General features: G+C 42.1%; 1 protein-coding gene across 2 annotated transcripts in view; it reads left to right on the top strand.

Annotated features, from left to right (window-relative positions):
• The first annotated feature begins 2,901 nt into the window (after positions 1-2,901).
• The window catches only part of GABRA4 (gamma-aminobutyric acid type A receptor subunit alpha4), a 68,722-nt gene continuing 45,622 nt past the window's right edge, over positions 2,902-26,001 (top strand). Inside the window, exons 1-2 of one of the 2 annotated variants that reach the window (XM_020806392.3) lie at positions 2,902-3,198; positions 3,546-3,664. In XM_020806392.3, coding sequence (XP_020662051.3) covers positions 3,116-3,198; positions 3,546-3,664 — 202 coding nt within the window. In that variant the 5' untranslated portion in view covers positions 2,902-3,115. Of the gene's footprint in view, positions 3,199-3,545; positions 3,751-26,001 lie in introns of both variants that reach the window. The other variant, XM_078394704.1, reaches the window with a different exon arrangement.

Raw genomic sequence — 26,001 nt, forward strand, 5'->3', positions numbered from 1 at the left:
AGCCAAGCTCTCAGATACAATCACATCTGCTCAGACCCAAAAGACTCCAAACTCAAGGATCGACAAAATGCATTTCTCAGACTACAATATCCATCCAATATGGTTAAGGAACACATTAAGTGGGCAAAATAAATACCCAGAACTGACCTACTACAGGACAGACCCAGAAAATAAAATAATCAAACTCCACCAGTTGTCACTTTTAGTCCACAACTGAGACCACTCACATGCCTCATAAGTTATCTCCAACCCATCCTTGACAAGAAGACGTCACTCTCCCAAGCCCTTGGAGGCAGACCTATACTTGCTTTCAGACAATGTCCCGATCTCAAGCAACTACTGACACACAATAGATTGCAGGACACTGACACAGAGTTGGTGACTAAACTGTGCTACAAACCCAGATGCCAGCTCTGCCTCCACATTTATTGTGGCAACTTGATTACAGGACCTAACAATGTTACACACAATATGAAGGGTACTTTTGCTTGTTCAATGTTATCTATGCCATCTTTTGCCAACAATAGCCCTCTGCACTCTACAGGACACTTTCTGTGCAGAAGAATTAGGTAAACGTTCCCCATGACATTTAGTCCAGTCGTGTCTGACTCTAGGGCATAGTGCTCGTCCCCGTTTCCAAGCCATAGAGCCAGCGTTTGTCCGAAGACAGTTTCCGTGGTCACATGGCCAGTGTGACTAGACACGGAATGGCGTTACCTTCCCACTGAGGTGGTACCTATTTATCTACTTGCATTTAAATGCTTTTGAACTGCTAGGTTGGCAGGAGCTGGGACAAGTGATGGGAGCTCACTGTTATGTGGAATCGATCTTACGACTGCTTGGTCTTCTGACCCTGCAGCACAGAGCCTTCTGCGGTTCAACCCGCAGCGCCACCATGTCCCACGCAAAAGAATTAATGGACACAAATTGGACATGAAGAATGACAATATACAGAAACCTGTTTCTAATTATTTTTAATTTATTTGGATACTCAGCAGAAGATCTCAGAGTTGCCATTCTGGGGAAGAAAAATTACAGGACAAGAATCCAGAGAGAAAAACAGAGAGCTTAAATGTGAGTTTTTGTGGTTCAAGTCCACTTCCTCAGACAATATCTACTCCCATCTAACTACAATCAAAGTCCCATCTAACTACAGTCAGGCACTCGTCAATGTCTAAATAAAATTTACATACAGGGTGGCCTTCCTATCAAAGGAGCTAATTTTATATATAAAATAAATCTTGGAGAGAATCACCTAATACCTTGGAGCCAGTAAAATAAAAATTATTTGGGTCACCAAACTCTTACTGGATCATTGTGTGGGTTCTGCACGCTCCACTGCGACTGCCACCCATTGTCATTTCGATGTCTCTGCATTTAGTGGCCAACGGTAATTAGCTCGATTATAGGCAAAGGGTAGAGAAAGCACTGCTTTTCACATCACAGTACAGTTGCAAACTCCCGTCTTTCTCCAGACACGACTCCTGCTGAATTTTATGACAGGATCTCTGTAAGGAAGAAATCGCCTTGTGAGCCAGCTCCTCATATCTAAGAAAGAAATGTGTTAAGCCCACTTTTTCGTTCCCCCACCCCACCGCCGGCTTCATTGTCTTTTGTACGCTCCCCACCACCACCAAAAGACAAATGAAGACTTCATGACTATCATCACGGCAGGACATCTGCGAAGGAACAGGAGAAGAGGCACAGAGAACCAGCGAGCGAGATCGGAGACGCTGGCAACCAGCTTGCGTCATTCTGAGACAGAAGGATTCGAAAAAGAAGTGGCAGAAGTGGTAGTGCCACCCTTAGGCAACGAAGCTTGAGCAATGGCACGGAGGAAGGTCCCCGCGGAGCCCTTGTGCGAGCGCAGGTGAAAGGGAAAAGACGGCGCGGGGCCCCGGCGGTGAGAAAGGGGGGTGCGCGGCCCCGCTCGATTTGGCGACGTGCCCTCTCTCGGTCGGTCTTGAACCGCGTTGCCGGTGCCAGAAGCCGGGGTGTCTCGGCTGGCGCCGAAGCTGTCCCCATCAGCCCCGGATGAGGCGGGATGAGGGGCAAGTAGCACTCTCCGCCTGCCCAAGGAGGGCTCTTTTCTCCTGGCTCCCCGCGTCCCCAGGCACCGCTCTTGTTGGCAACCGGAACGAGCGGGCAGAGGAACCCTCCCCAGCTGGCACCTTGGGTGGGATCTTTCTCCGCGATCTTTCCAGGGAAGAGGTGCTGGAATTCAACCTGTTCGCAAGGCTTGGAAGTTTTTTTTTAAAACGCAACCGAGCAGGGGAGCTTCTCGGTTAGTCGGCCAGGCGCGATGCATGCGCTCTGAGGGGCGGCCGGGATAACGATGCTGGAAACATCCCGAGGTGATGCCAGTTAAGTGGCGGCGACGGGCATCTTGGCGCCGACCAGCCTTAAGAAGCTCCGGGGTTGGCCGGCTCTCTTCTCCCCTTCCCGTCCCATATGGCACAGGGCGGGCAGGCGGGTGAGGAGGAGGCAGGCAGGCAGGCAGGCCCCCGGCGGCGAGGGGAGAAGGAAGGGGCCCAGGACACACGAAGAAGGCGGGTTTGGAGCAGCCTGTTGCCCCCGCGCGGGGCGGGAAGGAGAGGCGGGAAAGAGGGGAGCGGGAGCGCGCGCTCCCCCGCGTTCCCCTCCTGCCCCCCCCTCAACGTGCCACGCGTTTGGCACCGACGGGAACTGACAAGCTGTGAGGGGGTGCGTGGCGGGGGTTTGACTTAAGCCCCAGCCCAGGCTCCCCTCCTCGGCGTGGCCCCCGGCTCCTTTCCTCGTCTTTTGGCGGGTGCCCGGCTTTCTCGTTCGCTCTCCTTGGCCGGCGGGCGGGCGGGCGGGCGTGTGGCGGGGAGAGCGTGTGCGGCGGCGGCGGCGGGAGCGGGGGGGGGGGAGGAAGATAGCTCGCCTCCCGCTCTCGCTCTCCAACCCGCTCCACTCCCCCCCACCCCACCCCACCCTCCTCCGCGCCGCTTCTCGCGCTCGCAGGCTCGCTCCGCGCCTCCCACCCTCCTCCCCGCCTTTTCCCTCCTTGCAGCGGCTGGGTGATCTCTGCTCTGGACAAGGCGGTTTAGTGACGGGGGAACGCGCGACCAGGCTTAAAGTATGGCAAGCAAAGATGGTTTCTGCCAAGGAGCCCGCGATCGCTGCGTCTTCGGCTCTGGCTGTCACCTTCGTACACCTCCTGTGCTTGGCGACCTGGTGAGTGCGGGGAGAGATCCTCCTGACGACGACGCCCTCCGATTTCCTTAAACCTTTCCTCGATCCTCCAGACCTTTGCGCCGGGGAAGGGGGGGGAAGGCTTGGAAACAGAAACGAGAGGGCGGAGGGGGGGGAGAAGGGAGTTAATAAGGAGTGGATCAAAACCTTTCGACCTCCTCTCACGTTTTCCCCCCCCCCGGCACCCCTAGGGGTCTTTCTTCTCTCTCTCGCCTTACCCCTTTCTTTTCTACTTCCTCCCTTCTTCGTTTCTTCATCTTTCTTATCCCTGGCCCCTTTGTGCCTCTACTCTAACGCGTCCCCCTCTCCTTTCCTTTCCCGCCTGACAGTCTCACCGTACTCCCGGGACAGCTCAAAAAGGAGGAGAAATTATGGCCGGAGAATTTCACACGCATCCTGGACCGTCTCCTGGATGGTTATGACAACAGGCTGCGTCCTGGATTTGGGGGTATGGTTACTGTGCACGGTCCCTGCCTGTCCCTGTCTGTGATGAGTCTGGCTGTGTGTCTTGTCTGTGGGGGAAAATTCGCCTAGGTATGCTTCTGTGCCTTTCCAAACGAACAAACGAACGAAGTAACCCTGATCTTTGTGTTTCATTGATCGATTTTGTTGACAAATTCAGATTGATCTCCTCTCCCCCACCCCCCCTTCTTTGGCTCCAGTTCTCCCACAGCTGCTCCCTTTGATGGGGAGGAGGAGAAAAGAGGAGGGGGGAGTGGACGGAATAAAGAGTAGATCTATTTAGAGATCCTGCTGATTGCTGCCCCCCACCTCCACTCAACAACACCATTCCCAAGCGGGCTGTCCAAACCTGATCCTTTTACGCTTGGATGCAACTAAGTCACACTCCTTTGGTTTTAGCCCATCTACTAAGGCCTGTTTCCTGGGTCTCTTCTTGGGATTTTGGCAACAGCCATCCATCAACATTCCAGGACATGTAACATGAGTAAGGAGGAAGTTTTGCCACCCCCTCCTCCTGGTAGTTGAACTCTCTCTCTCTCACACACACACACACACACACACACACACACACACACACACACACACACACACACACACACACAGAGCCTTGGCGATCCAGCGCTGGTAAGGTCAGCAGCTGCTGGCCAGAGCCTGGGTTCTTTTGGGGATCGCTCTCCCTTTTTGTCACCAGGTTAAGTGGAAAAAAAGGGGGGGATTTAGCAGCCAGTCTCCTCTTTCCTTCCACCACCACCTCATCTGTGGATCCTGTACAGCCATGGAAAGAGAGAAGTTGGGAGTCAGTTGTTTGGATCCTGCCACTTTGGGGGCAGCAGCCACTTGGCATTCTGTCAAGGCAGAGCAAGTGCAGCTGCTGCTTCTCGATTAAAAACACACCCGCACGCTCTGATGCTCCAGCAGCAGCGACAGGGAGAAAATAAATAATATATCTAAACAAAGGCTGAAAATCTTGCACCTGCTTCTGACTCGATCTTGGCAACTGTGTTCATCCTCCCCAAATCCCATCCAGAAAGTGTAAACGTTCCCCTTTCTTCCTAACATTTGCACTCCCCAAATGTCTATGATTTTGAAAGCATACCATGTTTCCCTGAAAATAAGACAGGGTCTTATATTGATTTTTGCTCCAAAAACACATTAGAGTTTATTTTCAGGGGATGTTTTATTTCACAGTCATGTTATCTTCTGGTTGCCGCACAATGCTGTACAATGGTGGAGGGCGGGGTTTCACTTAACTGGGGCTTATTTTTGGGGTAAGGCTTATATTATGAGCATCCTGAAAAATCATACTAGGGCTTATTTTAAGGTTAGGTCTTATTTTCGGGGAAACAGGGTATATATGCGTATATCTAAACGTAGGTTTCCTTCTGCTGTTCCTAATGACATTTTTCCTGGCTTTTACTCAATCCCACCCCCATGTGTCACTCCTCCTCTCCATTCTTTTGATATGGTGGATTTGGGTGAGTGGGGAGTTTAGATCAGAATCAACTAAAAAGGGCAGATTTGTGATGGAAGCAGGATTGCTTGAGTGTATGACCTGATCCAAGGAATACTTCAAATCATACATTCTTCCCCTCCTTTTATGGTAGTATGTTAAGGGTTGGTTTCAAATCTTCCTTGCTGCTGGAGAGGTGTATTATGTCAAAATGTAGGATGAGGTGATAAAGATGTTTCTGGACTACTGTGCAATGAGCACCAAAAGAAGACTTTGCCTAGGCTTGCTTTGGAGAAACATGGTGCTTCTTTATTCAAGTGCTTAGTTTAGACATGTACGACACCTACGCTGGCATCTATGCCCATCATTTCTATATATGCTTTTCTCCAGTGCAGACGTAAACTTAATGGGAAGCTATGGGTTTTTGTTTCTTCTAGTCGTTCTTGCAGGGGTGTTGGGCTTTCTCTGAGATCCGGTTGAGAACATGACATGTAGAGGAAGATAACCGTATCAAAGCGTTAGAAACAGTTATACAATTGCAGTGTGACTTTTCTAGATTGGTCATTGTTGTATGCTTCTGCCTAAGGTGTGTGTATAGATGAAGATTTTGTCTGTTCTAAAACATGTTAGCTTCTTGATGCAGGTGCATCAGTGAGATGAGGTTGTTTTACTTGGCCGGCTTCTGTTAGTGGAAGGTTGTGAATACTTTTTGAGTTATAGACAGCTCTTGACCAGGAAGAATGGGAAAGCAGCCCAGTGTTCTGTAGCTAAGATACAAAGAACTGTGCCACCTGCAGAATTTGGAAATGTTACTTTTTTGATTGATATTGTTAAGTCCCGTCAAATTGCCTCCAACTTGTGGCAATTCTAATCATGTTTTCAAGGTATGTCAGATGTTTAAGGCGTGGGTTACTACTTCCCCTCTCTGACCCCTCAGTGACTTTCCATGACTGAGCAAGGATTTGAATGTAATTTTCCTGCATCCCAGTCTGACATTCTATTCACTACACCACTTTGGCTTTTCGCACTACAGTTCCTGTAATCCAGTGGCCATGCTAGTTGAGGGCTTCTGGGAGTTGTAGTTTAAACAGTCAAATCTCCAAGCTTTGGTCATTTGTTACTCACATGTAAAGGGGGCAATCAGCATGTGGGTTTTGGATTGCACCTCCTCTTGTCATGGAGAAAATTGCTATAGAAACTGAATGGAGTTTCAAAAGCATCCTGTTGTAAGGTATGGGAACCTGCTATTTGGGGTGCAGAGGTAGAAAACTCTAATGAGAACAACTGCTTAAGCAGAGCATGGTCCTAATACATGGCTACATGCACTTACTCTCTGGATAGTGAATTTTGGATTGCAGTCCCAGGGCAGATTTTTTGATCCTAGCCCAACCTTTTCCAATCTGCTGTGCTTCAGACATGTTTGACCACAATTCCAAGTCTTCAGACAACCTGAGAAGGATGAGAGTTGCAGCCACATGCAGTGGAAGGAGGGCATCAGGTTGGAGAAGGCTGTACATTTATATACTACATGGAACAAAAGCAAATGTAGCTATGTAATATTTAAGATGTTGCTTCAAACATATAGTGGCCTAATAATTGTTTTTGTATCACTATTTGCTTATTGAGTAACAGTTGTAATGCCCAAAAAGTACAAGGGCTTATAGTTATGTAATATTTGATGGGCCTCCAAATTTAAATGTCTTCCTTCTAATAGTTATATTTTCCCTTTTAAAGATTGAAAAGTACGTAAAAATTATAATGTTATTTGGATGAACCAACTTACATATTTTCATTTAGAAGTAATAGGGATGTAAATCTTTGCTTATTTTGTTTTTACCAGAGAGAATGAGCAATTTCAAAAGTGTTTTCCCTGCTAGATGAGATTATAGATGTTTTGGTAAATGTTTTGCTTTTTGGAACACTTTCATTTGAAATGTCTGGAAGTGATTCTTGGGCAAAACCTATATTTTTAACGTAGAAAACAATTTGCACGAAATCCGAGTTTTTGCATGAAATCCACTCCCTGCTCTAAATGTTACTGCTGAAATATCAGAAAACTATTGTCTTACTGTATCATTCAGAAAGTAATTCTTGTATTCATTCATGCTATTCCCTTAGGGTGGCATTTAAATCAGCATTTCTTCTCTGCATTGTGGCATGGAAGAACCAGGCCAGGTGAAAAATAACAATACAAAGTATATTGTTATGCGTTTTTTTTTTAAGGAAAACTTTTATTTTCAGCTGCAGGTTAGAGAATCATCCAGCCAGCTTGTCAGTACCAGCTGGGGTTTTCTGTAAAATGCAATCCAAAAAAGTAAATTTTGTGGATCAAATCCGTCATCATTAAGCTTCCCATGCAAATGCAGGCCACCAGGATCCTTTAGTGTAGTGTGATCCTATGTAAAAGACACACACAATTGGGTGAATTTGCATTTTGATTTGACTCACACATGCTCCTGGATGTGTATGTAACGGGCTCTTCAAAACCAGAAACCAAGAGCTTGAAGTTGAAGACCACAGGAGATGGTTTCAATTTTACACAGCTATATGTGACTTCACCTACCTGAATGGCTGGTCTGTATAAAACTATAGCAGTGAAAGGCATCTGCAGGGACCATCTGTTGGTTAGATAATAGAGAAGGTTTTTTTTTCCTTTTCTTTACTAGTTTCATTTATATCCCACACTTCCTTCGGTGAGTACATTAACTCTTTCTTTACTTTATTTTTACAACAACCCTGCAAAATCAGTCAAGCTGAGAGAAAGTGATTTTCCTGAGATCACCTAGGGAGTGTCATGGCATAGCAGAGACATGAATCTTGGTTAACCAAGTACCAGTACAATAGTGGGTAACTAACATACAACGCTGGTTCTGGTGTACTTGAACGAGTGAAGGTCACAAGTGGGTATGTGTTCAGATAGAAGAGCAGAGAAATAAGTATGGCAGACTCACACAAGATTCTGAAAGCAAAGACAGAGTAGGTAGTTAGTCAAGAACCTAACTTAAGAGTTAAAGAAGGATGACAAATGGCAATGATACTTTTGGCAGGAGTGTATTGGATAGAAGGGACTGTTTAAACCAAGACAACAGAAGACCATTTAATGTGTAGAATAGATATGGCTTTTGGAAGAGTTCAGAGTCAACAGCACCACATCATTTTGACATGGCACTGTCAGTGCCATCTGTACCATGAGGCAGAGTGAGGCAGCTGCCTCAAATGATGGAGTAGTGGGGACTGACATTGATAAGGGCTTGGAAGATGAGCTAGGTGGCTCACACGATGTTTACCCCCTAATCTGGCCTGCCATTCTTAGGAAGAGGCTGTGTCAGTGTCAAAATAAGATTCAGCTGCCCTTCCAAACAACTTCTCTACATGGAATGTACCACTTTGATCTTGGCCTCAGGCAACAAAATGTCTTTAGCCCCATACACGAGAGCTTTTTGGAAATATGATCATAAAGTGGGGTTTAAGCCGTGTTCATATTTAGAAAGAAATTTTTTAAAAAGAATTGAAATGAAGCTTTTCAAATCTGTGTTGGCTTTTAGAGCACTTCTTATGTGTGCTATTTCCTCTAGCTGAAACCCTAAAGGCTTTTTTTTTTTTGCATTTTAAAGCATGTAAGAAACAGACTGAACAATATATTCTGATTTTGAAGATAGCATCTCTAGCCCTGTGTTGCTTTTGCAGTAGCATAGGTACACCACAGGTGAACTAAAACTACAGAGCTATGAGCAAAAAGTTGTTCCTTTGATGTAACTGAAAGTAATAGCAAATGATCAATCATTAAAATATTTACTATCTACGTAAATCACATAATTTTTGTCTCTTCATTTTTGGCTTTTATTTGGATGATAACTATTTAAAATAAAAGTGACTTTTCCCAAAGAAGCAGGTCATTCAGCAGTGAACACAGAGTAAACAAATGTCAGAGTAGATGGCCAGATGCATTGAGAAGAGAAAAGTTAATGTTAAAGCTGTGTCACACGTTAAGATGTCGAATATTTAATGTGGGAGCTGAGTCACCATCTTAGGGCATGTAGCTGCTGAGAAGCTTTGTACAGTTCACAGGAGCTTGGCTGATGCTGCCAGATTCAGCAGAAGTACCTGGGCACTACACATATGGTTCTATACCTGTCAGTGTGAAATATCGTTTTCCATTCCCAATCACAGATTATTTTTGAATTGTTTTATTTTAAAAATGTATATCATATATTCTTCATAGAAGCATGCAATTGGAAGGGGCCTATAAGGCCATTAAGTCCAGCCCCCTGCTCAATGCAGGAATACAAATCAAAGCATACAGTGGACCCTTGACTTACAGACGGCTTGACTTACAGACTTTTTGAGTTACAGACTTCTCTGGCCGCAAAATTTAGGTTTGACTTGCAGCCTGAGAATTGACTTACAGACCAGAAAAAAACCAAAATGGAACAAAAACGGCCTGTTACGGGATTAATCGGTTTTCAATGCACTGTAGGTCAATGGAGACTTGACTTACAGACTTTTTGACTTGAGAACCGCCTTCCAATATGGATTAAGTTCTCAAGTCAAGACCCCACTGTATATGCTTGGTTATCCACAGGGCCATCAAGTAACGAATAATGTTACAAATATAACAATGCTGTAAAACAACAATAGAAAAACGGTGCACTCATTATAAGATCAAGGAATTGCTTTCACACCCGTACGGACCAGAGATCTGTAAAACAGCTGATAAAGTGAACAATGCAGTTTTATTAAAGTCTACTGAGATGTCCAGTGAGGCTTACTTTTGTGTACATTAATATAGAATTGTAGGCTAGACCTCCTTCCATTAGTCTGAATGTACAGGAAATCTATACATCCAAGAGTGGGAAGCAACTCATTCTGAAATTTCGGACTGAGGCTCCATTCTGGAGCTATCTATTAGTATTATAAAATTTGAAATGCTAGATACATTTTTCTGAGCAAGGAGGGTGCCACTTTAGAAAATGTTTTGGGAGCCATTGGTCTAAATCTTTTACAACAGACACATGCCACTCAGGGCCTTACCAAATGATGGCTTTAAAGCATGAATGGGAATGTGAAGTTGGAGATTTTAGTTTGGTCATTTGGTCAAAAGATGAGTCACATGTTGGTGAAATATTGTCTAGCAGTGGTGATGTGTTTAAAAACTATTGGTCTGATTCCAACTGGTAATCCCAGCTACAGCAAACCTATTGAATCAGTTGGATTTACATGTCAGCTCACCATTCAGCAATTGGTTCCATAGGTCTACTGTAACAGGCAGCCCTGATCTCACCTATCTGTCACAGCTGGGTAGTGGATCATCAGCTAATGAGGGGACGGAGGGTGGTGCTGAAGGGGGAGGAGCTGAATTATATAAGGGTGTGTGAAGAGATAAAGTACAGATAAGGACTGAGATGAGAATTAAATAAGAACAAGAGAGATAGCTTGTTTAAAGGCCTGTGAGCCTAAGTAGTCAGTGAGGGGAAAGTCTGTGTACTTGATTAAATAAGAAAGTGATTTACATTGTGATTATCAACCAGTGATTTACATATTTTATTTTGTTCAACCAATAAACCTGTTTTGTTTGAAAGAAACTTTTGTCCTCCTTAAGCAGTAATTATATTTGGTGCCAGCAGTGTAAAGAGGAGTGGTGGGCACTCTGAGAGGCCTGAGTTGGCAGAGACGTCAGAGCGGCCCACCACAATAAAAATTGGTGGCAGCGGTGGGATACGAAGTGGTCCAGTAAAGCCTTGTACTGGAAGGGTGCCCATAGGATCTGAAAGTGCCTACAGGATCTGAAAAATGTTGTGGGATTGGAGCAGTTTTATTCTCTCTTACCTGGAGAACTGAAATATTTAGTCAAGGACAAGAAACCACAGAATTTGAAAGAGGCAGGGGAGATTGCAGATTTCATTTCCCAGATTAGAAAACCCAGTTTTTCTGAGGGAAAAGGCATGAGGAATACTTGGGAAGACAATAGTAAATATCCAAGGGGACAAAACCAGCAGAAGGTTGGCGGCCATTTTGTGAGCAAGCCCTCAGACCAGAATCAAACCAGAAACCAAATTTTGGAGGGAAAAGTCGTTAAGGGTGCTGGAAATGATCAATGGAACGTTAGGACTTGTTTTCGGTGTAATGAAAAGGGCCATATTGCATCCCAGTGTGGTAAAAATAGAGAATTTGGACCACAAAAAGGAAATTTAAGTAAGCCTAAAGCGGTATACTGTGTGCAGCAGGAACAGGTTGACCCACCAAGAGAGGAGTCAGTCGCTATGGCAACACCAGCTGAACTCTCTACACAAGCTGATAATATTGAACCTGATTTCCCTTTTGCAGAAGTTAGACATTGCTTTTTAATTAAAACGAATCAAGCATTATTTAAAATGGCTGGGGACAATATTTATGTCTTAAATAATATATACATGGCTTTGAAAGACTCTTGTTCACAAGTCACCCTATGTCACCCAGATATAGTACCTCAGAAATGCATTTTAAAGGGGGAGAGCATGGCTGTGAAGGGAATTGGACAAGAAACTGTCATTTTGCCTGTGGCTGAATTGCCCATTCGATATCGGGGATGGCAAGGACATTGGAGGATAGGAATTTCTTCACAGTTGCCATCAGCTGTTCTGATTGGAACAGATCTCTCTGAGCATGTTAAGAGGGTTTTAGTTCTAACATGTTCACAACCAGAGAATGCAGGGACAGATGAGGAAAGGAGTGAAAGTCAGAGGATCGGAATGCCTGACAATAGTGACACAGCTGAAATAATTCAATTTAATATTCCCCAAAGCAGTGTGTTCTCTCAGGAACAAAAAGCAGATTCCACACTAAAATGCTGCTTTGAGAACGTGTCTGAAGTACAGTTAACCCCTGAGAGACCTGAAAGGTTCCGCATTGAACAGGGCTTATTGTACAGAGAGTCTCTGGTAAACCCCAGGAAAGGAGGGGAAGATATTCAAAAAGAGTTAGTGGTTCCTGTTAAATACCACCAGAAAATATTAGAAAGGGGACACTCAGATGTATTTGCTGCTCATCTAGGCATTAATAAAACCAAACAAAGAATATCACAAAACTTCTACTGGCCTGAGATGGGAAAGCAGATTAAGAATTTCTGTCAGAGTTGTGATGTTTGTCAAAGGCAGAGTCATAACAAAGACAAGACTAAAGCGAAGCTATGTCCCTTACCTGTAATTTCTATCCCATTTCAACGCATTGGTATGGATATTATAGGACCATTGCCTAGAGCAGTGGTTCTTAACCTTTGTTATTCGGGTGTTTTTGAACTGCAACTCCCAGAAACCCCAGCCAGCACAGTTGGTGCTGAAGGCTTCTGGGAGTTGCAGTCCAAAACTCCTGAGTAACCCAAGGTTAAGAACCAGTGGCCTAGAGTCACTCAAAGGGGAAACAGATTTATTCTGACCATTGTTGATCATGCCACACGATACCCAGAGGCCATTCCTCTGAGGAATATTGAGACTCATACTGTGGCTGATGCATTGCTGAGTTATATGAACCATATGGGTTTTGCGTCAGAAATAGTAACTGACTTAGGAACATCCTTTACTTCAAAGCTCATGCAGAGACTGTGGCAAATATGTGGGATCAAACATTTAAATACTTCCCCATATCACCCACAATCTAATGGGCTTACAGAAAAATTTAATGATACCCTGATGCGCATGATTAAGGCCTATTCTGCTGAAAATCCTTACAAGGCCATTTACTTTTTTAGAGCAATGAGGAAGAACCTTTAACTAAAATGGATCTAATGTTTGTGGTAGTTCCAGAACAGTTATCTAACTTGTTCAGGAAACATCGTGATTTTCTCTATGGTTGTTGTAGGTTTTTCAGGCTGTCTGACTGTGTTCTTGAGGTTTTTCTTCCTAACGCTTCGCCAGTCTCTGTGGCCGGCATCTTCAGAGGACTGGAGTCAGAACTCTGTATCATTATATAGGTTTCTATTGTATACGAATAACTCACTGGATAAATCTTTACTTATGTCCTGGAGAATCAAAGCCAACATACACATGGCAGGTTTCAAAAAGTTTGTTTCCTTTTGTAAAACAGGAATAAACAAAGTTAAAGAAGATATCCCCCCCACAAAAAAACTCCCAAACCCCAAATCCTAAAATAAGGGACAGGTGAAGTGGCCACCTGTGTAGCATCAATTATGTTCTCAGCTTCACTCAATATTTGATCATATTTGCTTATAGTTAAACAGCAGACAAACAATGATAATTCACTTAATATTTTGTTAGATAATTGCCAGGGAGGGTAAACCTAGGAGGAGAGGGGGCCCCTGCCCACCCAACATATGTATCAACTCTCCCCTAGTTTATTATGGAAAGTCATTGTGAAGGTTATGAAAATGTCTGCTAACGGGTGAATTCGAACAGCAAAAAGAAGCAAGTTTCCAGTTTCTAAGACCACTCTGAAATGTTAAATATAGTGAGAGCATTGCCTTAAGGGGACTGGAACCCACTCCTCATGACTGCACGGAACCTCCAGTCTCAAATTCTCCTGTTTTAATGTAGCTTTGTGCCTGTGTCAGCATGCTCCATTTTTTTGCCCCCTCTCAGAATTAGCTTAACATCTAAATGCTGCTTCCTCACATAAAATGTTCCTATTTCCATTGCCAAAAACCTTGAGGCACAATCCGTTGAAAGTTAAGGATCTGAAAGTTACATAAAATTCAGTCAGAGACAGTCAAGCATGTGCTGCTTTTTCCTATTGAAATGATTGGGCCTTAAGTGCATTACGGCTTATGACCCTTCTGAGTGATAAATAAAATTTGTCTGGTTTATTACTGTTAATAATTATGTAACATTTTCTCTCTCTAGGTTATATCAGAATGAAGTCTTAAGTGTTGAGCTGGATAGGGAGTATGCAGAAGTACTGTAGTTTACCATTCCCTTCTTATGGGGGTGCTTAAGGACAGTTGTAGTTTGCCCAGGGCTATACAGGCTGGCATTTCTCCCAAGAAGCACAGTTCAGCTCCCAATCCCCACATTCTTAGACTGACGGAGCTATCTAGCCAGCTCTCTTTTTGTAAGGACTGATGAAATCTGACTTAAATTCTCACCCAGAGATTGGGCAAGTTATGCTTTTGGACTACAACTTTCAGAACTCCTTTGACTCAGCTGGCTGGATAATTCTGGAAGCTGTAGTCCAAAAAAGTCATTTTCTCAGGGTCTTCTCATCTGAGATGTATCACCAAAATTTTTGCCACCCAATCCTTATGGATGATTTCTACTCAAAAGCATTCACAAATTGTTTTTAGAAGGGCATATCTTAGGGTATGCCTGTTTCTATCCACTCTCTTTGACTGTCTTCCATATCCTACATGGTACACAAAACTTTTTCAGACTGCAAATGCTACTCAAGTTGCTCAAGAGACATTTTTATAAGAATGTTGCGGAGAATTTTCCTTTTCTCAACCCTTTAGAAAAAGGTCACTGTGCAGACATGAACATTCTTCATCACCTTTTGTTGAGTTTGATTTCTCCCCAGACTGCCACACTATAATTCCCTCAGAATAGTGGTAAGTTCAGGGTGATAGTGCAGTAGCTGTCCTGTAACAACATCAGCAAAATCGTTATGAATTGAGCAGGAGAGCAGGGCACTAATCTATATCTATTATCATGACCATGGTAAAGAAAGATAGATAATTAGAAAAACATTGGAGAACTTCTTCTCGACCCAGAGAATGCAGTAGAAGGGTATCTCCCCCTCACCAATCTCTTTACCTACAAATAGGATGGAGAATTCCAAGAGGCCATTTACAAACAGTTTTTAATTGTAGTTTGGCTGGTCTAACAATTACAAGTGTTGAAATATTCATTTTCATATTATTACAAGTATTTTGGAATCATGGTAGACGTTTTTTCTTAGATGCGTAATCTCTCTCTCTCTCTCTCTCTCTCTCTCTCTCTCTCTCTCTCTCTGTGTCTCACATACAGAGTTAGAATTTTGTTCTGTGCCATTGACAAATCTTTCTTTTATAATAAGCTGCTTCTGGAGGTGGAATTTTGCTTTAGGCTTCTTGCTCAGTCAGCCCTAAACAGAGTTTAACTGCAACTTGCAGTTTTGCGGCCAGTCATTGTGGGATTTACCTTGGAGTTGTCCCTCTCTGGTATATAGTTAATCATATAATTAATGTTGGCAAATTGTAAGAGATTGGAATTTTTGTGTTGGCAATGGGAATTGGCTCCACTGTTGTTAGTAAGAGCCAAGACTGGAGGATCAATAACATAGTGATCTGGATACCAAAGTTTCTGTCTTACGTCAATATAGTGTACTTTAAAATTACCTTGTGTTTGAAGACATGAAATACCTTTAGTTAGACTGAAAATACTCTGTGCTTGATTTGTGACGGGAGCTGTCATTAAGGTTAGAGAGAGTTAAGTCCACCAATTTATTGGTGAGGAGTTGGATTTATCGACCTTGTCCCTGTAGATTTATTGAATGAACCTTGAACGCCTTAGTGTCTCAGCAGTAATTTTCACTGAGTGATCATATCTCTATTGCAGAAGTGATTTAACTTCAACTTTTCAGTCTTACAGCCATGGCAGTATTGTTTTCATTCTATTATTTATTAAGAGCCAAAGGATAGATATAAATGATCATGTCCAGTTGACTAGCATGATCATAAACTGCATGGCGAGTATCTGGTTGGATTTTGGTATCTTTAGCCATGGAACGTAACAATCATGTGTCCATAGTGTTTCACAGTTTATGCACTACCATTCAAAAGATGGTTGAATGAAAGACATGAAGATATTAGAGGTGGCTTTTGGATTTCTATATCATCCTCATTGTCTTTTCAAATATAATTGAAAGAAAATTGTTTTATTTAATTAAAGAAAATACCTTGCCCTACTGCAATTGAAGTTTATAGAAAGACAGTGTGGGCCTGGACATTTAGTAGAATGAGAACAGCAATCTGATTTTGATAATGTTCTTTGGTCCTGGCTTCTTAAAGAAGTAAGAAGGGTCAGATGCTCCTTTAGAAGAAATATCATTGGAGACTTAGGCCTTTTTGTCCTGTTTGCTTCATTTCAGGGTGGATTTGATTTAAATTTAAAAAATCAGATTTTTTCACAATTTACATTTTTTTAAAAAATCATTTTTTAAAATTTAAATCATGATTTAAATCATGATTTAAATTGAGGTGTTTTTTTTTTCCCTAAAAAATAATAATTGCTTTTTATCCACCCTGGTTCATTTACAAGTTGACCAGCAGAGGATGGAATTATGCAGGGTGTCTACTCCTAAGCAGCAAAAATGTACTACCCTGTATTACATATCTGTGCCCCAGGATAGCTCTAACTTTAATCAGACTTGCAACATTTCCTCCCCCCTCTCCCTCTCTGCTGTTGCCTCTGCTTCCCCCAAAATAGTATTCATGTATGGAAGCTTGCCCCACCCAGAAGCAGGAGTGACTTAGGTCATATTGCCTTCTTAAAATGCAGCCCCGTATATTACTCTCAACCATTTGCTGACATGAGGACAAACATTCTGTGGTATCAACAAGGGAAAGGATCAGAAAATGTATGCTTATTAATTTTACAAAATGCATTGAGTATTTTAAAAAACGGGGATGGGTGAGTGAGAAGCCTCCAAACCAGTATTGTCAACTCTGGCATGCGGCAGATTTCCAGGATTACAGCCCTACCTGGAGCTCCCCACAGTTTCCTACCAGATTCTCAGCCAACTGCTAATCAGTTCTGACCATGTTTAGCATCTGTAAAGAGACAAGATGGATATGTTTAAGCTGGTATGCTAGAGATGTGAAAAAAATGAATGTGTGAGAGGAAGGCATTTTATGCCTTGTGAGCAACAACGCTTTATTCCACTGGCCTTGCTATTTAAAGAGTGACTGTTATCCGAACATTTTCTTTTGATGTGACAATTTTAAGTACTTATTCCTATCCTGGCCCCAGACCTTCATCAGCATTATTATTGTCTCTGTTCATTTGAGTTCTTCACTTTTCTACCTCTGGAAGGACTACCAAAATAAATCAATGATGCAGCTATGAAATCCAGCCCTTCTTATGTTGGCCATACATCTCCTTGTGAATTGTCCTGATCAAAATATTTCTGCTTCAAAGTTCACTTCAGACGTACGATTCCTGGGAAAGCCAGTGTTCTCCCAGTTCCAATATGGAACTATTAAGACAGGCCTACTTCCTAGAGATGTATGACATACTGAGTACATAAGTACTTGAAATTTGATATATAGAATCTGAGAGTGGTTTTCAGTAAGCTATTCTTCAACTATCATTTGTTTTTCAGTCTTGCATTTAAGTCAAAATTTTAAGTGTTCTCTGATTGGATTTGCTGGCTACTCCTCACAGATACTGATTAAAGGATGTAGTCCTGACATGATTTACAAGTTTGCCTTCTCTTCATTGGGATTTGTAAGCTTGTAAGTATTACCCAGATGGTTGCTTTAATCTTTAACATGCCATTTAATTGTTACTAATTTAATGCAACAGCATAGCTTATCCACTCCCACTTATTGCTAGAGTTTGCTCTTTCTTTCAATCTGCAAAAGAAAATAATCAGCAGGAGTGCAAGGATGCTTGTATCACCGCATACAGAGCCCTCCATAATTTCTAAGTGAAGGATTTGGGACAAAAAAAGGAGGAGCTGTCTCCTTAAAACTATGTTACTATGCAAAGGTAAATTAGCATTCCTAGCAGCTGGACAGAACAAAACAGCTGGTGCAGTCTGCTGGCTGTAGAGATAATATTAAGACAAAAATATGTGCAGTTAGCCAGAGGCTTGATGAACATATTTTGATGTCTGAGGCAAATGATTAGGTGGTGATTTCTGCTCATCAGCTAACGGGATTAGCATGTAAATTATGGTTCATTCCTATTGATACAGTACTGTCCTCCGTTGCAGACCATTTGTTGTATAGGATAGCTCAATTGTCAACAGAATAAAACAGGTGGAGTACATGAGGCCATCACAGTTGCATCTAAGCATCTGCTGCCTTCAGCAGTTGCCCCACTTTGCCCAAAGATAGGATTAGCCCTGATGCAGTCTCTTTCCCTGCCACTTGTTATGTGCTGTCAAGTTGCTTCCAACTTACTATGTCTTTAATAGGCTTTTCAAGGTATGTGAGTTGTTCAGAGACTGTTTTACCCTTCTCACTTACCCAATGAGTTTTCCATGGTTAAGTGGTGATGGGAACCCAGGTCTCCTGAGTTCTGTTCCAACACTATATCCACTGCATCACACTGGTTCTTGGTAGGGGTCTGCTATTTTAGACTACTTGCCTGGCCAGTGGCCCTACTAGTTGAGGCATTCTCAGTGTTGTAATCCAGAAAAATAACATTTTCCATCATTGTTTAGAAGTCTACATATTTTATACCTTCCTAAAATAAAAATAAAAATATTGTAAAGGCTGCTCCACTGTATTTTTGGTACAACTAAGGGAGTAAAATGCATTTCTTTCTTTCTTTCTTTCTTTCTTTCTTTCTTTCTTTCTTTCTTTCTTTCTTCCTTCCTTCCTTCCTTCCTTCCTTCCTTCCTTCCTTCCTTCCTTCCTTCCTTCCTTCCTTCTTCCCCATGTGGGACCCAAGGTGGCACTTAACAATTAAAACTGTGCAACAATAACAGGTTTAAAATACTGTACAAAACTATATTTAAAACACTTGAACATTGATGAATGTTAAAAGCAGTTTTAAAAATATTTTAAAACACCTACATTTCATAAATAGTTCTCTGGACCCCCTATTACTGCTGAAAAGCTGGCCTGAAAAGGAAGGGCAAGGGTGAGGGCCTGTCTAGCTTCTTGGGCCACTGCAGTTCAGGTTGTTTATATATATAGTGGAGCTTACGTCTGAGGAGATGTGTATGTAATGGAGTCCCATGTATAGTAACTTGCATACACCATCGTAACTATGATTGTTCGAGATCAATAGCCAGAAATGTTATGTGCAGCAGTGTGTAAACTTGAATCAATAAAACAAACTAGAGTCCAGAACTTGGATGAAATGTGTGGTGCCCAGAGAGGATAAGGATTTAGCACATCTTGTAGCTCTGCTGTTCCTCTCCCCCAAAATTACCTTTTTTTTAAAAAAGCATTTTATTAGTTTTTCACTCTATCTACATTGGTTTGTGCTTGTCAAACATCGTGTTACATGATTTGCTTACAATTATTTGTTTTTTACATCTCAATGTCTTCCCAATTGTCCCCCCAAATTCCAGACATCTTTCAAACATTCAAACCATTCATGTACATATTTTAGTATATAATATGACTACTATCATAATATTACTTTCATAGTATACAATATTCTCAAGATTTTCTAATAATATTCTTAATAAAAATGGTTCCGGATCCATGCCCCAACTTTATATCTAGTTTAATTTACCTAAAATGAAAACCCACCATATTACATCTTTACCCTGGTTAGGGCTCCCTTATTTCAGTTTAATTCTCCTTTTTAATATAAAGGATATGCCCCTTTACAATTCCCAAAGTTAAATACATGTTTTTCAACCTTAAGGGCCCCCTTCATATTTTTCCCTTTTTATCTTTCTAAGTAATTCCCTCTCTTATTTCTCTTTTTTCACTTTGTGTTTCTGTCTCTCTAAGCATTCTGACATCTTTTATGCCCTCTGAAACCATTTTGTGCATCTTATTTATCTCCCCTAGATCTTTATGCACTTGGTCTATCTTCAATAGATCTTCCAGGCTTTTTAAAATTAACTTTGCTGATTTTCTCCCCTTGTCTTCCCTTAATACTCTCCTCTGATCCAATATTAACATTGTTTCTCTTAGGTTTTCCCCATTAATTTCCTCCAGCTCCTCTTTTGATTGGCATACATCATCCGGCACACTCTCTTTTCCTTCTTCGTTATTCCCTGTCGCTTGTTGACTATAATTCTCCAGATGTTCATTGAATAATTTTGCCTCTTGGTAGTCGGATCTCACTATTTCTAGTATTGTTTGAAGGGTAGATTTTGTTTCATCCCAAAATTGTCCTTGTTGTGCCATTCTGTTCCAGCTGCCCAAGAGCTTAGGCCAACTCGCAGTCCAGTTCGATGATTGTATCTGTGTCCTAATTAATCCCTGGCAAATTGATGCCAGCTAAACAGGTATTCCAAGTCTCCAGAGTCAGTTCAAAGAGTCCGCTTTGGCTAAATAGGCCTGAACCAAAATTTAAACCCCCAAGATGCCAAGGTACAATGCAATGGTTGTATCCGCGGCCTGTTGTCCTAATTCCCACAGGTTTACGCCAGCTAGTCAAACATAAGCACTTCCAGCTTCCGGGGCAGTTTCAAAAGATCTACTTTGGCCAAATAGGCTTGGAATGAGGTTCAAAAGCCCCAAATATCACAGTCCAGTTCAGTGTTTGTATCCATATCCTGGTGGCCTAGCTCCCGCAATTCTGCATGGCCAAAACTGTGATTCCAAGTCCCTGGAGGTGGTTCCAAAAAGTTCACTTTGGCCCAATATACTAATTCCAAAGGTACAATTTAAAAAGATCCACTTTAGGGTTAATTTATCTATGTTCCAGTCAGGCATGAAGAAATCAAAAAGATTTCCAAGCTTTAAACAACAGTAGAGTACTCAAGGTCACTGTTCTGGGCATTATGCCAAAAAACTTGAAATAGTCAAAACATGAGTCCAGACTTATTTAGTAATAACTTATGAGAAAATGTCTTAAGATTTATAACGCCAAATTATAATATTCTTAAAGTATATTTTGAATGTATTTAAATGAGTAGTTAATGTCCCATTAATCTTTAAATTAATTTCTTTGCATCAACTATCCCTCTCTCCAGATTTCCTGCCACTCTATGACTGAAGAGATTGATAGAAGGTTCTTTTTTCTGTATATAGGAATTGTCTTCTCCAGGGGTAATCATAAGCAATTAGTTGTAAAAATATATAACAGATGCTGAATACCTGATTGTTGCTTCTCTTATTAGCCAGCTGCTGACGACTTGCAAGCGAGCTTTAAGCTGCTTGTTTCTGCCTGCTGGCTGATTAAGGAGTTTCCTGGATCAAACGGGGATGACCACCGCCCCCCCCATGGTCAACAGGCTTCCCCCCAGTTCACCACCTCTCCAGGGTGGTTTCAACACCTGGGGTGTCCCAAACAGATCAGAATTCAGCTCAGGGGACAGAGCTCTGTCCTCCTGCTGCTGCCTCATCGTGGCGTCAAGCCGGAAGTCTCGCAGCGTCAAGCCGGAAGTCCCCCAAAATTACTGTTTCATGGATTTCTTTTTAATTGATTGATTTGTTTTAAAAAGAAGACTCTTGGAGTGTGATTTACAGGTAGTTTTGGATAATGAAAGTTTAGATAATGAAACTTAAACCTGTACTATGGGTGTAAATACACTGACTTTCATTCCAGGCATTAAAACACACACACACGCACACACACACACACATACAGAGAGAGAGAGAGAGAGAGAGAGTGAGAGAGAGAGTTAAAAGGGACAAAGATGTATGTGATTGGGTTCTTTCAAATCTGATGACAGTTCCTCCATTTTGGCTGGAAGAAGAGGCGGAGGCCGATCTAACATTTCAATAATTTTTGCTTTATTAATTTGCACAACTTCTTCATTAATTATAACTGGGTCAAAACATGATAAGTCAGGTAACGGACCATAACTAGACAACAGTGTCTTTCTTGAAGATACACTCTCTTCTTCTACTGTGTGGCTGGACCAAAGCACTCTTTGTCGGTGATCCGGCATAACGGGGCGCTTCTCCTCGCATATACCATCCCACAACAGGGATGTCGAGCCCAATCTCCCTCCTGGGGTGGTAAATTGAAGACTGGATCTGGCCGGATCATTCATGTCACTTGCCCCTGCCCATGGGGAAGTACTATAACTGTCCATTCCTGCATCTTATATATTGTTTCTCCTTTCCTGGGGAGATCAGGATCAGGAAGCAAACCTCTTCCTACTTTCAGGTTAGTAAAATCCCTCAACAGATCGCACGACTTGTCATACTGCCCTGCTTGCTCCTCTGTTCCTACTTTCACCTCCTTCTTAACTGACTCCTCCCCAGCAGCTACCCTGAATCTCCATTCTCCCCTCCCTTTTATCTCCTCCTCCCACGGTGATGTATCTAGCTCCTCCCCTTTTCTTCTGCTAAGCAGATTTCTATGTTGCCTTTCTTCTCTTCTGTCACTCCCTCTGAACCTATCTCTGTCTTTTCGGTTGAGCACAGCACACTTGCTGTCTGCTCTCCTTCACAATGTATGTGTTCCTTAGTGAATAAATATAATGGCTGCATTTAATAAATTATAGTCCTGCAAGACAGCTTCAACAAATCTAAGACTCGTGAATTTTCTTCCCTTCTCCTTCAGCACATTTAAAAGAATATAAATATAGTGCTTCCTCATTTTAGATTAATCACAATCTATAGTGCTATCATAATCTGATACTAGATATTAACTATGGTTAGTTGAAACAAGCCAGCTTCATAAATGATGGTTCTTGCTTCGAATACCCATAGATGAAATTAACTACAGTAAGAGTGAGCAGATGAAAAAGCGGGCAGGGTTCTTGTAGCTTCAATAGTTCCTCTTGCCCCATTTCCCAGGAATATATGCTGATGGCAGGATTTTGCTTCTGTCCATTGACATACAGTATTTGGACAGTGATGCAGGTGCTGCTTGTGGCAATACTTGCACACAGATAACTAGTTTCTTCCAGCACAAGCGGGAATTACTCCTACAAGCTTTGATTTAAGTCATCATAAGAAGAAGAATGCTGCTGAATCAGAAACAAGGCTTCTCTGGGCATCCTGTTTCTGACTAGGGGCAGCCAGAGGCATTTAGGAAGCTGAAAAGGTAGCATGAGGGCAACAGCTAGCAGATCAGCAAATTATTGTGAGAATAATGGAAACACAAAGTAGATGATGTTTTGTGATTCTACAAATTAAGGAGAATGTTCATATAATGGTTACAATTTTTTATTATTTGTTTACCAGTTAGTTACATTTCTGTCCTGCTTGCTTCTCCCACATAAAGTCAAGATGCTGTACCTGGCTTTCCTCATCTTCACTTTTCCCTCAGAACAAGTCTGCGTGAGTTGGCCTAGTGTGAATTGGATATCTTTAAATGACTGATGTGTACAATCACATCTATATTTTTGTTACACTTTTTTTTTTTTTGCTCTATATGGGAAAATAAAATTATGAGTGACATGTGGGCTGTGAAGCGAGGCTGCTCACTTTTCCAAGCACCTGTCCTGGCAGCAAAACACGATGACTCAGGGGACTTCTAAGAGTATTTACTTGCAAGTTCTCTATCTTGATTCTTTTCCCAGATTGGTGGTGACTGGAGTTATTACCATCTGTCTACTGCTCAGTGACCTTGGCCGAATTAGATGGTATTCTTAGCAGTGTCCCCAAGTGGACAGGTGTCCAGATCACGAAGTTGGCCTCAGTTACCAACCTTATTGGCATCTTCAGCCTGAATGCTGAATAAGAGTGAAGAGCAAATTACCTCATCATTTCCAGAAATGATCTTTCTGGATCAGGAGCAAGGAAAATGTCAGGAGATGTGGTTGCCCTCAGGGGTTACTATACATTGATGTATACTATACTTCTTTCCTGACGTATCTACTGTACAAATGTTTATATATGTGGCAAAATATTCTGGGTCCAACTGAGAGCACAGTCTGAGTATATGTGGGGGAATGCAGCAGCCACATTGGCTCCCAGAGCTTTTCTGGGGCCCAAGCCATTTTGCTCTCTGAAGCAAAAGATGGGATGCGATCCCCTTCTCTTCCATATGCAGAAGCTGGCATTGGGATAGTTGAACCTTACTCCAGCACTGGCCATGGGATGGGGTCCTCTGATAACTTAGAGCAGCAGCTAGTTCAGAACATGTAGGGCACACAAACCACCCTCTCAAGAAAATGTAATGGCTAGGGGCTCAGGAGGACTGCCGCGGCCTCAGCCTCAGCCTCTGCTCCATGAGGTAGTTGTCAATCCGCCCATTGATAGAGCTAGCTGTCATCAGGCTGTGCGTTGCAGGAAAAATCAGTAGTGGTGGACAGAGCTTTAGAGGAGCTTGCTCATCATACTGACATGCCATAAAGTATGTGTTAAAGCAGCAGGAACAATGCTAACACAGTTCCCTAGCTAGTATGGGCTTGAGTCTAGTTCATAAAACTGTTTCAAGCATTTTTTTTTTTTTTGCACTCAGGCTGGGAGCTAATGTTTTTTCCTGTGGGAAGGCTGAATACAGTTTCCTAGGGTATGGAAGTACAGCTGCATTCTTTATTTGGTTGTGTTTTTAGCATGGCTAGCAGAATCAGAATCAGTTGTGAGTAATAAGCAAGAAATACTTTCATCATCATTATCATCATCATGTGCCATCAATTCGATTTTGGCTACCATTTTCAGGGTTTTGCAGGTAGAGGATATTCAGGAATGCATTGCCATTCCCTTCTTCTGGGAGCACCCTTGGGCTTTGCAGCTTGCCCAAGGACACACAGGCTGGCTCTGTGGGCAGGAGGCACAGTTTGAAATCAAAACCACAACCTCGGGCTCTACAACCAGAGACTCAAACCACTGAGCTAGCTAGCTTATATGCCAGTGTAAACTCCAAATCTCTGCTCTTCTAATTGATTAATGGTGTATGTGTATATAGATAAACAAATTTGGCTGTACTCAAAGGTCAAAGCCACATCTAAATATTCATTTAATAATTTGAAAATTAAAATCTACAGGCTGAAAGAGTAAGGCAATGAATCCTGTAAAAACTTACAACCAAAATCCTTGGTGGTCTTGTCCGTTCATTTAGTTTTTACTCATTATACTGTACCACCATTGTCAAACATGCTGTTGGAACTGAAGCAGAAGAATACGTTCTTTGCCTTAGCACTAGTTTATGGAAATTCCTTTTGCTTGAAGGATCATCTGAATCATGATACCACTTTGCCACCAGGTGAAAAATGTATTTGTTCTGACAAGCATTTGACCTTCCAGTTCTTAAGTATTAACATTTTCTTTCTCTCAAGTGGTGTTCATTTGTGTGTGTGTATTTTAAAAATACGGTATTTTTAATCCTAAATCCTGCTCATAGTACGTAGCTTCCCTGAGTGTCTTCATATGAGGCAGAGAGTTGGGATAAAAATACTCTAATAAGTAAATACATTGAATGAAGCACTGTCACAAGAGGTTCCATCTTCTTTCCCAGTAGATAGAAATTCCACAGAGTTACAGCACAAGGCTGGATTCAAAGATTATAAATATGAAGGGTTATTTTGTGCTTTCAAGTATTTAAAGAGCTTCAGATATGTTCCTATCCTTAAAAGAACTGTACCGTTCTGTTGACAAAAATAAAAGGGACAAGGAGGAGGGAGGGGGGAGAAGAGAAAGGAAAAATATTGCAGCACTTTAAAGACTGACTCAAAAGTAGATTTTGATCCATGGAAGCTCACATTGAAACAAATTTGTTAAAGTGCCACAATATTTTTCCTTTTTTTTCTTTTCTTTTGTAGTCTTCCCTTCCCCTCCTTTAATTTTGCCAACATGCGGACTAACATCATAATTTATTTGGAACTATAGTATTATCATCTTCATATTGCTGGAGACATTTGAGGCTGAGAAAAAGGGTCTGTGCACATAATCACAAACTGTGAATCGTTATTCTGATGTCCAACCCTTAATCAGCCACATTCTGAACCCATGGTTTATTGGCGATTAACAAACTCTTTTTTTTAAAACCATGGCTTTTTGTGATATGTAAACTTGCACTTCAGGCTTGTTTCCCCAGCTATTCATTTAGGAATAGGAGCTGGAAAAAGAGGCTGGAAAAAAAATTGAAACTGGGAAAACAATTTTTGTTGCTTATGGTTTCCTGCTTGTACCATGGATCACATGGCAGAAG

This window comes from Pogona vitticeps, chromosome 5, assembly GCF_051106095.1.
Source record: "Pogona vitticeps strain Pit_001003342236 chromosome 5, PviZW2.1, whole genome shotgun sequence".
NCBI lineage: Eukaryota > Metazoa > Chordata > Lepidosauria > Squamata > Agamidae > Pogona > Pogona vitticeps.